The sequence below is a fragment of the Mustela lutreola genome, chromosome 3, assembly GCF_030435805.1.
Source record: "Mustela lutreola isolate mMusLut2 chromosome 3, mMusLut2.pri, whole genome shotgun sequence".
NCBI lineage: Eukaryota > Metazoa > Chordata > Mammalia > Carnivora > Mustelidae > Mustela > Mustela lutreola.
In genome coordinates, this window is record NC_081292.1 from 107,427,632 (window position 1) to 107,441,294 (window position 13,663).

Genomic DNA, 13,663 nt, shown 5'->3' on the forward strand with positions numbered 1-13,663 from the left:
AAAAAAAAGAATGAAGAGGCCTTCCTAAAGGCTAGGTGATGAGACATGAACCCATTTTATATCTTATTTTTTATTACCTATATCTCTATTACAAATTGAGTCATCAGAACTTGGAAGTAGCATGGGTTCAAATCCAAGCAGTGCCACTACCACTAGTTCTACTCTCTAAACCTCAGGTTCTTCATTTGCATGAAATTGTTAGGGGGAGTAAATACGTTAACATTAGCAAAACACAAAGAACAGTGATAAGAAAACTGACCAAAAAAACCAAACAAACGTAAAAAAAATACTGGTTAGTGTAGAACTTGTTGTCAAAACAACTGCAAAGAATATACCTGTCAGGCACGATTTCTTTGGGCTAATTTTGCTGCTCCCAGAAAACATTATGCTGGTTTAAGTAACCCATGATCCCAGATATTATGAAATCTCATCCAAGCTGCTGGATGAGGCCCTCGGTTACCTTTGAAGCTTTTCCTTTAACTGAGAATAACTCTGGCAAGTGATAAATAAAATAATGAATAATGAATAATTTTAATTATATGAATAATTAGTAATGATTATTCATTAATAATAACATGAAAAAACTGCTTATAATATATGATCTTAATGATTAATGAGATCACAGCCCCATTTCCAAATAATTTGAAATGTAGGAAGCATTTTCTCATAATTACACACATCCTTCACTTCCGCTAACACATAAGTAGGAATAGTACTCATTACTGATCTAATTCAAGCTTCCCCTTTCAAAGGACTATTTGTAATAACTGACCCCCTTTGCTCTTATACTCTCTGTATTCATCATTTCCTCCTTCATTCCTTTTTCTCCTCTCTTTTCTATCTTCAAGATTCTGTCAGCTAAGCCTGTAAAAAAAGTACTGATCACTGAAATGTGATCTATTCTTTATAATGTCACCTCTTCTTAGGATATTTTTTATTAGTAAAGACCCTTTGGGAATAGTTAGGAAATAAAATAATATAAGGAAAACCACTGACATCAGCCAATTTCAAAACCTGTTATTCAAATAGGCATAGTACAAGGTCAAGAAGCTTTTAGGTCAAATAGCTGTGCTTTTTCAAACAGTACTGTTTTTCATGGTTCATTGGAGCAAAACTGTTCATGCAAACAGAACTAAAAGTTTAGGCAAGAATGAAAGGGCATTCATGCCAGTCCAAACTCAGGTTCTCTCAAGCAGTGTTATAAAGAGTATTAAATAACCTTCAGGAGAGCTGAGTCCCCCTCTACATTTCATATCTAAAAGTTTATTGTAATAAATAATAACTAAGTATCATTGCTTACATATCCCATTTCTGTTGTGTTTTCCAGAGCCAAAGCATTTTTCAAGTGAAGATAATGAAACTTCATTATTAAAATTAAATTAATCTTAATTCTAAGAAAGAGACGATATAGTCATACTTAAGTTTTTGGTCAGAAATGTGTATCTCAAAAAAAAAGTTTTTAAATTTTTTAAAGATTCTTTTTTAAAGATTATTTGAGACAGAGAGACACACAGAGAGAGAGAGAGGATACATGTGTGCATGAGTGGTGGGGAGGGGTAGAGGGAGAAGCAAACTCCCCACTGAGCAAGGGGCCCTAAACTGGGAGTGAAGACCCGGAGATCATGACCTGAGCCAAAGACAAGACACTTAACTGACTAAGCCACCCAGGCACCCCTCAAAAAATTTTTCAAGGACAAATCCTTGCAAATAAAAACCTGAATTTTTCAACTACATATTATTGCTTGAATAATATGTTTACATTTCTGGTATATATATATATATATATATATATATGTATAGAAGATAACACCAGGTTATCTTCCTTATTTTAAGCTCTAATAGTCTGTCCCAGTCTCCTTTTCAGGTAAGCAAGACATACTCCATTAAACAAAAAACAAACAAAATAGTTTAAAAAGTACAAAATACCTCTAACATTTTCTCATCATTCTTCTTAAAAGCATAGCCTATAAGTAACTACAATGAAAGTAAAAGTGTACAATTCAGGAGACAGAAAACTTTACCTAATTAAAAATTCACAATAGAGAGAATAGCTCAATTCCTCCGTACTCTATTAATTGATTTATTTTTAACAGCCTACTGACAGCTAAAGAAACTTCAGGAGAAGTGCTTTTGTGATGAATCACTAATCACAGCCCAACTTTACTGGCTTTCCAAGTTGGGGGAAAAATGCATCTCAAGGAGACGCTAACCATACTCAGTACCTCCAATCAAACGATTTCTCTTTTTGAAGAAGCTCTAATTATACATCCACTATATAAGAGTAGACCAATTCAAGAGTTAACTAGATTTGCAAGTATGTCCTAAATCTGATACTTTGATGGACATTCCAGGAAACTGACACATACCAATAGTTAAGCATTATATGAAACTATACATTGTAATATGTACTATTGAAATTAATTGATGGGGCACCTGGGTGGTTCAGTGGGTTAAGCCTCTGCCTTCATCTCAGGTCATGATCTCAGGGTCCTGGGATCGAGCCCCGCATCGGGCTCTTTGCTCAGTGGAGAGCTTGTTTCCCTTCCTCTCTCTCTCTGCCTGCCTCTCTGTCTACTTGTGATCTATGTCTGTCAAATGAAAATAAAATCTTAAAAAAAAAATAAAATAAAATAAAATAAAATACAATTAATTGAGTCACCAGAAGTAGAACTTCTGGGATGGTAGTTTGAGGACTCTCTACCCAGTGAAACAAACATTTATCTAGTGAAAATTATTTTTAATTTTTTTTTAAAGATTTTATTTATTTATTTGAGAGAGAGACAGTGAGAGAGAGCACGAGAGGTAAGAAGGTCAGAGGGAGAAGCAGACGTCCCATGGAGAAAGGAGCCCGATGCGGGACTCCTGGGATCATGACCCAAGCTGAAGGCAGTCGCTTAACCAACTGAGCCACCCAGGCGCCCTGAAAATTATTTTTAAAAACAATCACGAAAAAGCACACATTAGTGAATAAACATTTATTCAAGAAAATCTACTAAATCTCTTAGCTGAGTCTGGCATTTGAGCCACAATGCTATCATTCCCCATTCCCCCAAGTTCAATGTGGTGAAAGCTTTACTCCACATGAGTGTGGCCAAAAAGATCAACTCTCTCTAGGCAATCCACTTAAATCAGCTATTTTAAATATATGCAGGAAATTTAAAAAAAAAATCTAAAGAATAAGTATAGGAACACAGTCTCCACTAAAGGAAAATATCATTACACAGAAAATTTATAAATAAGACTCAAACAGAATCAATGACTTGAAGATAGGTCACCTGAGATTATCTAGTCTTAAGTAACACAGAAAGAAAAAGAGTGAAGAAAAATGAACAGAGACTCAGATACCTGTGAGACACCATCACATGTAATGACAGGCATGTTAATGGGAGTCCAAGAAGGAGGGATAAGAAAGGAAAAGAAAGATCATTTCAAGAAATAATGGCTAAGAACTTCCCAAATTTGGTAAAAGTAATAAACCATGGAGAAGCAACCAGAATAAAAATGGACTGCCAATCAAACAAAATAGACTTCAAAACAAAACAAAAAAAATTACTAAAGAAAAAGAGTGACATTTCATCATAATAAAAGAATCAAACAATTATAAATATATTTGCACTTAACAAAAAGCCCCAAAACACATGAAACAAAAACTGAAAGAATAAAGAGAGAAACAGACAACTAAATGACAATAATTGGAGACTTTAAAACCTTGCTCTTAATAATGGATTACTCAGCAAAAGGTCAATAATGAAATAAAAGTCCTGAGCAGTAGAAAACCAACCATATCTAACAGACATTTATAGAACATACACTCAACAGAATATGCATTCTTCTCAAGTGCATACAATTTTCTGAGATACATACTTACGTTAAGCCATAAAAAAAGTTTCAATTAAAATGTATAAGGATCAACATCATACAAAGTATGTTTTCTAACCATGTGGAATAAAAGTACGAAAAATAAGAAGAAAATTTAAGATAGTCACAAGTATGTGGAAATCAAGGAACACATTCCCAAGTAACCAAAGAGTGAAGGAAGAAATCAAAAGAGAAACTGGAAAATAATCTGGGATAAATAAAAATAAAAATACAACATACCAAATTTATGGAATATTATTAAAGTAGTCTGTGGAAGAAAATCTATAGCAACAAATGTTTTGTATGAAAAAAGAATCAGGGGCATCGAGGTGGCTCAGGTGGTTAAGCATCTGCCTTTGGCTCAGATCATGATCTCAGGATCCTGAGATGGAACCCCAGCCACATCGGGCTCCCTGCTCAGTAGTGGAGTCTGCTTCTCCCTCTCCCTCTGCCTCCTCCCCACTGCTGTCTGCTTGTCTCTCTCTAATCAATAAATACATAAATAAAATCTTTAAAAGAAAAAAAAAGGAATAAGGGCACCTAGATGGTCAGTCAGGTAAATGTCCAACTCTTGATTTCGGCTTAAGTCATGCCGTCAGTGTCGTGAGAGCAAGCCCTGCATCAGGCTGCACGCTCAGTGCAGAATCTGCTTGTCCCTGACCCTGCCCACCCCTCAACAACAACATGCTCTCTTTCTCTCAAATAAATAATTTAGAAAAAAATAAAAATAAAAATCTCAAGTAAATAACCTACTTTTCCATGTTAAGACACCAGAAAAAAAAAAGCAAACTAAACCTAAAGTAAGTATAAGAAATGAAATAATGTATCAGAGGCTGGCTCAGTGGATATAGCATACAACTCTTGATCTTGGGGTCATGGGTTCAAGCCCCACACTGGGCATGGACCCTACTTAAAATATTAAAATTCTTTAATATTTTGAAAAAAAGAAATAATATATCAGAGTGGAAATTAATAAACTTGAAAAATAGATAAGAATCAAAAGCTGGTTCTTTGAAAAGGCCCAGAAAATGGGCAAACCTTTACCTCAACTGACCAAGGGGGGGAAACCCCTCAAATCACTAAAATTAGAAATGAACGAGGGGACATCACTACCTACCATACAGAAATAAAAAGGAAAAGGAAATAAACATGAACAATGACATGCCACGAATCAGATAACTTACATGAAATGGACAAATTTCAGAAAGACAGAAATTCCCAAACTGAGTCAAAATGAAAAATAAATCTGAATGGATCTGTAACAAGAGACTGAAGTAGGAATTTTCAAAACTTCATACAAAGAGAAAGTCCAGGCAAGATGGCCTTTATAATAGTGAATTCTATCATATATTTTAAGAAAAATGCCAATTCTTTTATAAATTCTTTCCCCCAAAACAAAAAGCAAACACTTTCAACTCATTCTGTGAAGCCAGAATTATCCTGATACCAAATCAGGTGAAGAATTACAGGAAAACTACAGACCAGTATCTTTTATAAATATACACTATACAAATCCACAACAAAAAGGTAGTGAACCAAATCCGGCAACATATGATATAAAGAATTATAGACCATGACCAAGTGGGGATTATCCCAGGAATAAAATTAATTGCTTATCTGCAAATAAACCTTTGTTCTTTGAGCTTCTGTGTACAAAAACCCTAATTAATCTTCAGTGACAGGCCAGTAACAAAAGTATGTCATTCTCATTATAAATAGCGCCCCCATCCGTGCCTTTATTTCTTTAAACTGCTTTATTTTTCTTAGTGTCAATTTTATCTGGAATTATGTTTATTTTTTTCCCTGCTATATTCCCAATGCTCAGGGAAACTTAACACATTGACAAGTCTTCAAGAAATATTTGTTTAATTAATGACAGCAACTACATAAATGCTAAATTCTAAATTCTGTTCCTAAATTGAACTCACCTGAGTTCTTCAGGTTTTGCAGTACTTCCTGACAGAGGGGAAAAAAAAAAAAGAAAGTGTCCCATTAGTTTCTGCTTACATGACAAACTGCTTCACTCTTCATAAAAGTGTATCTAGGCAGTTTTTAAGCCATATTTCCCACTTACAGATTTAAGAATCATCACTTCACAAAATGTTCTAGGATTCACACCATTAAAAGTCAATAATGACAATTACTTCCATTTTAAAAATAAGGCAATAAAATACCATTTTAAAACAGAACCACCTGCAAGCCTCCTAGAGTGAGGTAAGTGACAATAAAACACCGTCAGTGGTGGGGCACCTGGGTGGCTCAGTGGGTTAAGCCTCTGCCTTCAGCTCAGGTGTGCTGGGATCTAGCCCCGCATCGGGTTCTCTGCTCAGCAGGGAGCCTGCCTCCCCACTCTCTCTGCCTGCCTCTCTGCCTACTTGTGATCTCTGTCTGTCAAATAAATAAATAAAATCTTTAAAAAAAAAAAAAAAAAAAACCACTGTCAGTTGAAAATAAGGGTTAACTTACAATTTCAAATCATCACGAACTAAAATGGTTTCATTAAAAGATATGTATTATTTAATTTGTACGCCAAACAAAAATTATGAATATAAATGAGTTTTATTATGCCAAACATCAGGTTATGGCAGATGTTTCTGGACAACTGGGATGACCCTAATCAGACATACTTAAAATTCCATCTGTAGTTTAATACAAACTCAGACAAAACCGAACACAAGTTTTAGTTTCTCAAGTAAATCATGTTTTTTATTACATAATTAAAGCAACTTAAATATAAACTGATGTTTAAATTTAAACTCTATTTTTAAAGAATCCTAATATTATAATGCTATATGAAATAATTTTTACTTAATATTTATTCAACATATATAAGTGGGTTTTTTTTTTTAAGTTCCTAAGGGTATTTGAGAGACTACTATTAATGAAATCTGGAAGTCAAAAAGAAAATGGAAAGTGTTACTCCACAGAACAAATGTTAATATGAACAAAACTGAATGCAAACTCAAAATAATATCTGAACTGGGATTCACATAAAGTTTAATCTCAGCAACAATACAGGCAATTTTTTCTTCCATTTTCTTTTGTTCTTCTTTAAAATATATATATATATATTTATTTACTTACTTACTTGAGAGAGAGAGAGTGTGGGATCATGAGCAGGGGGTAGGGGTTGACGGAGAAGCAGGGAGCCTGATGTAGGACTCAATCCCAGGACCCTGAGATCATAACCCGAGCCAAAGGCATATACTTAAATGACTGAGCCACCCTGGCGCCCCCCTTCTATTTTCTTACACTGATTCTGTCATAACCAAAGTTAATAAATAAGAGTACTTCAGTTGATTGGAATTAACAAAATTCAGGTAACTTCCTTTCAAGTAAACATTACCAGCACATGATGGGACTGTTAAGGAAGAACAGTCTTTTGAAACAAGGTTGCATCTCACCCTTCATTTGTAGAGTTCTTCTAGAATATCGTTTGCTGGGTCTTCTTTCAAAGGATGTTGATCTTCTTGGTTTATTGGTTTTTGTGGTCTGATATTCAGTTTTCCCACTAAAATAAATGAGGCATATTAAGAGGAATAAGACAATGTAAGGCCTACAGTAATCAGATACCCATGAGAGAAAGTCTACATTAAGTTTTTCTTAAAAGAACCATCCTGAGCTTCATCCTGAAGGAACTAATAATAATAGCCTTGATGTCTCTCTTTACCACATCATTTTTCTACCTTTAGGCTTGTGTGAAATATGCAACATGCAAATTATACTGTCTTTCCATAAGCATGCATGTGCCTAGGAATGTACGGAGTAACTCTGGAATATCTGTGTTTTTATGCAACTCCTTTCCTCTCCCCATTCACTCACCTCATGCACAGTTTGCAATTAACTCAAGATTTTGTTATTTTTTTTCTAATTGTGATACACTTTTCAGAGTAATTTTCCAGAAATATTTAAAACTATTTTCCTACTCTCTTTGATTTTCACTTAAATTCTGTTAAGAAAATGCCTCCTCACTTGTAATAAAGGTAGAACAGAAACTCTTACTTCATGAACCTCACACAATCACTTGCCACAATATTGATTATTATCCATTTGTTTTTTAAATCACAGTGACTCTCAGGGCATGCTTAAAACTCAATCAGCAATCTCTCAGGTAAACCAAAACATTTTTAACTTATGTTCCACACCTAAGGAATCTATAAAAATAACATAGCTTCAGGTTTATAAAAAACCAGAAATGTTATCCAGATTAACTTTTCTCTCAGTGCACAATAAATGCCTTTTTCTATATGGTATTCAGCTATTGTATGGGGACTCCTTAAAACTCTTATTATATGAATTGAAATTGGGGGTTAATTAATATATAAAGTATTTGTCAAGACAGATATAAAATCCATGATACCAATACAATGCTTTCCTGTCTATTTCGGAAATGGCAATCAGTAACAATACCATTTTGTCTGTCATTTGGCCTGTAGAAAACATGGCGAACTTACTCTATACCTTGGTTTCTACATCTTTAAAATGAGAGGTTAGCCTACACTTTTTGGCTTTATGAAAGAACGCAAGATATAACAAGCAGCTATTGGCATTCACCTATATCTAAATCGTGATCCTAGTCGAATAAATCCTGATCGATGAGAACTTTTTTGGACCGGGCCTCGGAGACGAAAGAACGCATGATGTTCCACAGCACATTTCCATAAATGCTTGCATGCTTTTGGATGATCCAATCTAAAGACAAACGTATGCTCCTGCTCTTTGCCCTGAAAAAGAAAAGGATTAAAGAGAGGTAATTACTAGCTCCAACAGCTCTGCCCCTTGTTACTCAGGTACAAATACTGAGAGCAATACCAAGAATCAAATAATAAAGCATCTAGTTTCCTCCCTGAAACTCACTCTATAGCTACCTACACTAAAAGGCAGAGTTGAAATCAAGCAGTCCATTTTCACAGCCAATATAAAATTATTCTTAAAAAAGTCCTTTCTACTTATGTGATCTCATTTCTCAGAGAAACAAAAACTGAGGCTTTATTTGCCACACTTTGGGATAATATATAACTATAATATAAAGGATCATACAAGATCTAGCAATATTATCAATAAACTTAAAAATGTGCATATTATTCATCACAGTAACCATACTCGCATGAATCTAATAATAATTAACATTCACAGGTACTTTTCTAAGGCTTTCATATGGATTAATTCAATGAGCAGATACTATAATTAGCGCTGTTTTACAGATTAGGAAACTGAAGTTCAAGAAATAAAGCCCAAGGTCACAAAGAAGAAACCAGAATTTGAAACTATTTGTGCTCCAGAGCCTGTCTGTAACAACTAAGCTTTACCACCTCTCTAAGGATAAAGATTTTAACACTAAAATTTATATTCAAAAGATTTTCTTCACAATCTCATTTATAATAGTAAAAATTGGCATAAAACCTTAAATGTCCAAAATGAGAGAAATTATCAAGTAAATAATAACATCTTTTAAAACTATACAAAAAGATAAATGAATAAATGATGACTGTAGTACTATTTATTCATACTATAGAATACTATATATAGGTTAAAAGGAATGGACTGATCTACATGGCTAATCCTGTTTAGGTAAAATAAGGAAACTGCAAAAAAGAAAAAAATATATATATGATTTACGCAAATTTTAAAACAATTCCACCACGTGTTATGATGTCTTTATATTTGGAAAAAGAAGGTATGAGAATGATACCCTCCAAGAATGATGGCCAGCTAAAGAAAGGGGACAAACCAGAGGGTTAGACCTCAGCTATATTGCATACTCTATTACTAATTTACCTTTCTAAGAGAGAATTCTAAAGCAGCAATGACAAAAATGTTAATCTAGATGAGTGACATGGATATTACATTTAGGATTTTTTGCACTTTCCAGTATACTTTCAGTATTTTATAAATTAAACTATTTTGTTACTTTAAAACATTACATAAACTGTGTAGTTTTTTCATGACTCCAATATAGGCAAAGATTCTTAAATTTTAACACTCAGAAAGTACTGACCAGAAAGGAAGAAAATTTATGAAGTCTATTACTTTAAAATTAAAAATGCTCTGTCCAAAACATACTATTTTTTTTTAAAGATTTTATTTATTTGACAGAGAGAGAAAGAGATCACAAGTAGGCAGAAAGGCAGGCGGGGGTGGGAGGGGAGGGAAGCAGGCTCCTGGCTAAGCATAGAGCCCAATGTGGGGCTCGATCCGAGGACCCTGAGCCGAAGGCAGAGGCTTAACCCACTGAGTCACCCAGGTGCCCCCAAAACATACTATTAAGGGAGTCAAAGGAAGCCAAGGAGAAGATACTTACAACACATATTATCTGCAAAGAACTAATGTTCAGAATACATAATGAACTTCAATGAGGAAAAAAGCACATGACCCAACAAAAAAATGAGCAAAAGACTTGAACAGGCACTTCATAAAAGAGAATACCCAAATTTTCAATAAATATATAAATAAGTGCTAAACAGTCATCAGGGGAATGCACATGAAAACCATCCACATGAATTGCTAAAATGAAAAAAGAGAATACCAAACATTGCCCCCCAAAAAAGAACAAAGGGAACTCTCTCACACTGCAGGTGAAAATGTGTATGTAGAATATGAATATTTATAATAATAATATGTATATGTATAAACACTTTTGAAAACAGTTTGATAGTATCCACAAAAGCCAAACACGTGCTTATCCTAGCCTTCAGGGCAATACTTCTAAGGGCCGTAAACTAACAACTCAAATGTCCATCAACATCAGGATGGATAAAAAAGCGTGGTCTATAAGTAAAATGGAATACTATATAACAGTAAAAGAATGAGCCAATTACAGCAACCTTGCCACAAGAGGGGTGCAGCTCACAAATGTAATGTTTAAATACAGAAGTCAGACAAAAAGAAACAGTCAGTCTAGTTTCACTTAGATAAAGTTCAAAACATAAACAAAAACCAATGTATGGTGTTAAAGTCAGGAGAATGGTTGTTACCATTGGAGGCCTGTACCTGGTGGGAGGCAAAAAGAAAGCATATCCCTACAGCAGTGTTCTATTTATTTCTCCATCCGGGTGCTGGTCAACACAATAGGTTGTTTGTGAAAATCCAACAAGCTGCACACTTCTTTTTGCACTTATCTGAATATATGTTACACTTCAATAAAACTTACAAACAGAAAATACACACAGAAAAAAAAATGGGAAAGCATGTAACCTCAAAGTAGGAAAAATCCTTGAAAGATTTCCATGAAAGATTAGTAAATTTGCCTACTTAAAATTTTTTTAAGTATGTGGCAAAAAGCATAAGTAATGTTAAAATTCAACCATTATATAAAATATTTACAGTTTCTATGACAAAGGGCAAAGCCACTAAGAAAAAGGCCAAATGACAAAATGGGCAAGGATATGTAAGAATAATGTTTGGAGAAAAGGAAATACAAAGAACTCAAATATATGAAAAGATGTTCAACATCAATCATAATAACAGAAATAAAAATCAAACCTATAATGAAATCCCGTTTTCCACCTTTCAGATAAAACTGTGACAACTCCCTCTGAGGAAAGAGTTTGATCCTTGATAGGCTCTCTGTATCCAGGACAAATGCACATTTGAACCAGCAAATTCACCTCCAGGAAATTATCCTTACAGATACATGCCAATGTATAAATTCTTGCATATATAGTGAATGTTAATGAGAATTTATTAAATTAGGGTACATCTATATAGAATATCGTGCAGTTTAGTTTTTTTTTTAAACAAGAACAAAGAAGCATTCTATATAGTCATATGGAAAAGATTCCAAAAATTATAATGTACAGTTTAAAAAGGATTAGTACAGAACAGTCTAAAAGCATGGTAACTTTGTGTAAAAAAGAATTGATAGACACATTTGTGTGTGCATGCACATGTGTATAAAATACCTTCAAAAAGATATCCAAGAAGCTAATACTATTTAAGATCAAATCTAAAATGACAATGATGGGGCACCTGGGTGGCTCAGTGGGTTAAGGCTTCTGCCTTCGGCTTGGGTCGTGATCCCGGGGTCCTAGGATCGAGCCCCACGTCGGGCTCTCTGCTCAGCAGAGAACCTGCTTCCCTTCCTCTCTCACTGCCTGCCTCTCTGTCTACTTGTGATCTCTGTCAAATAAATAAATAAAATCTTTAAAAAAAAAATTAAAATTAAAAATTAAAAAAATAGGGACGCCTGGGTGGCTCAGTTGGTGGACGACTGCTTTCAGCTCGGGTCATGATCCTGGAGTCCCGGGATCGAGTCCCGCACCGGGCTCCCAGCTTCATGGGGAGTCTGCTTCTCCCTCTGACCTTCTCCTCGCTCATGCTCTCTCTCACCTCCTCTCTCTCAAATAAATAAATAAAATCTTTAAAAAAAAAAAATTTAAAAAATATATATATATAAAATAAAATGACACTGATTGTAAGATGCACAATTATCTTATGGCCCAAATAAGAATGAATGTCACCAATTAAATTATCACCATATTTCTTTATCACATAGAATTATATTTTATTCTTCTCGAAGAACTTCCTTTAGGTTTAGAGACAAATATCACTGAATCATGCATGTGCTTATATATAAAGGAAACTATTTGTAAAATAAATTTTTAGATGGGAAATATGCCTCTTCTGAGTCATTATCCATTCACCTTTTGATAATATAATGATCATCCTCTGTATCATCAATAGACTTCCTTTTAAAATGCTCTATTGCTTCTATGATTTTCTTCTAAGCTGTGTGATAGGGCAATCCTTTGCATGTATCTCGGTAATAAAACTTGAAATTTGCAAAATTACGATTTTATTTAATTTTCAGAATCTTCTTTTAGGTTCCCTTCTAAGTAGTCCTTCTCACTCATCATTGTGCATACAAGTCTTTTTGACATTTGCCAAACTTGCTTTTAATCTATATATATGTTTTTCAATTTATTTCTTTGCATGCAATAAAGTTACTTTTATTTATTCACGATTCTGTGAGTTTTGACAAATGCAGAGAGACTACAAACTACCACCAAAATCAGGTTACAGAATAGTTCTCTCATGCCCCCAAATTCTTATGCTGTTCCTTTGTAGGCAAACCTCCCCATTCTCCCTAATCCCAAACAATCAGTGATCTGTTCTATTACTACAGGTCTGCCCTTCCCAGATCATCACATAAATGAAACCATACAAGTCATAATGTTCCAAGTCTGGCTTCTTTCATGCATAATGCATTCAAGATACATCCATGTTCTGTGTATCAATTAGGAGCTAGAGCTAACAAAAAAAGTAATTCTTAATTTAGAAGGCTTTATTAAAAAATATTAGACTTGAGTTACCATGCAATACTGTCATTGTTAAAAAAGTAATGCAAAGTTCCTACCTGATCATCATCTTCTACAACCACAAGGGTTAATTTATTCTTCTTAAAATCCAATCTGGTTATCTTGGGCCTATAATAATATCAGAAGAAAAGCCAGATTTCAAATAAATGTTCTCTAAATAAAAAGAAAATGTTTGTTGTTACTTCTAGCACATTAATCATCTTAACGGCTGAAATGAAAACTGATAAGGGGTAAACATAACCTGTACTGCCCACCAACAAAGCCTCCAATCTAAAAAATATTTAGGATAACAGAAAAAAATATTTCAAAAGCAGTATCGCTAATAAAACCAAGGCAGCACATGTATCAGACACATTAAAAATGTTAAAAAAAAAAAAGAAAATGAGGAAATCCATACATATATTTTATAGACTCCCAGCTACAGTACAAGAGAGTTTCCAGGCCTAGTGTAAAGCACTAACCAACATAAGAACTAGATACAGGAAAGA

The 13,663-nt window shown here is 34.2% G+C and overlaps 1 protein-coding gene across 9 annotated transcripts in view; it reads right to left on the minus strand.

Annotated features, from left to right (window-relative positions):
- EPB41L5 (erythrocyte membrane protein band 4.1 like 5) overlaps positions 1-13,663 on the minus strand; it is a 139,158-nt gene that overhangs the window by 74,201 nt on the left and 51,294 nt on the right. For all 9 annotated transcript variants that reach the window (XM_059166627.1, XM_059166626.1, XM_059166625.1 and 6 more), the window contains exons 11-14: positions 13,214-13,283; positions 8,413-8,582; positions 7,263-7,369; positions 5,787-5,814 (exon numbers count right to left, since the gene is read on the minus strand). In XM_059166627.1, coding sequence (XP_059022610.1) covers positions 5,787-5,814; positions 7,263-7,369; positions 8,413-8,582; positions 13,214-13,283 — 375 coding nt within the window. The remainder of the gene's footprint in view (positions 1-5,786; positions 5,815-7,262; positions 7,370-8,412; positions 8,583-13,213; positions 13,284-13,663) is intronic.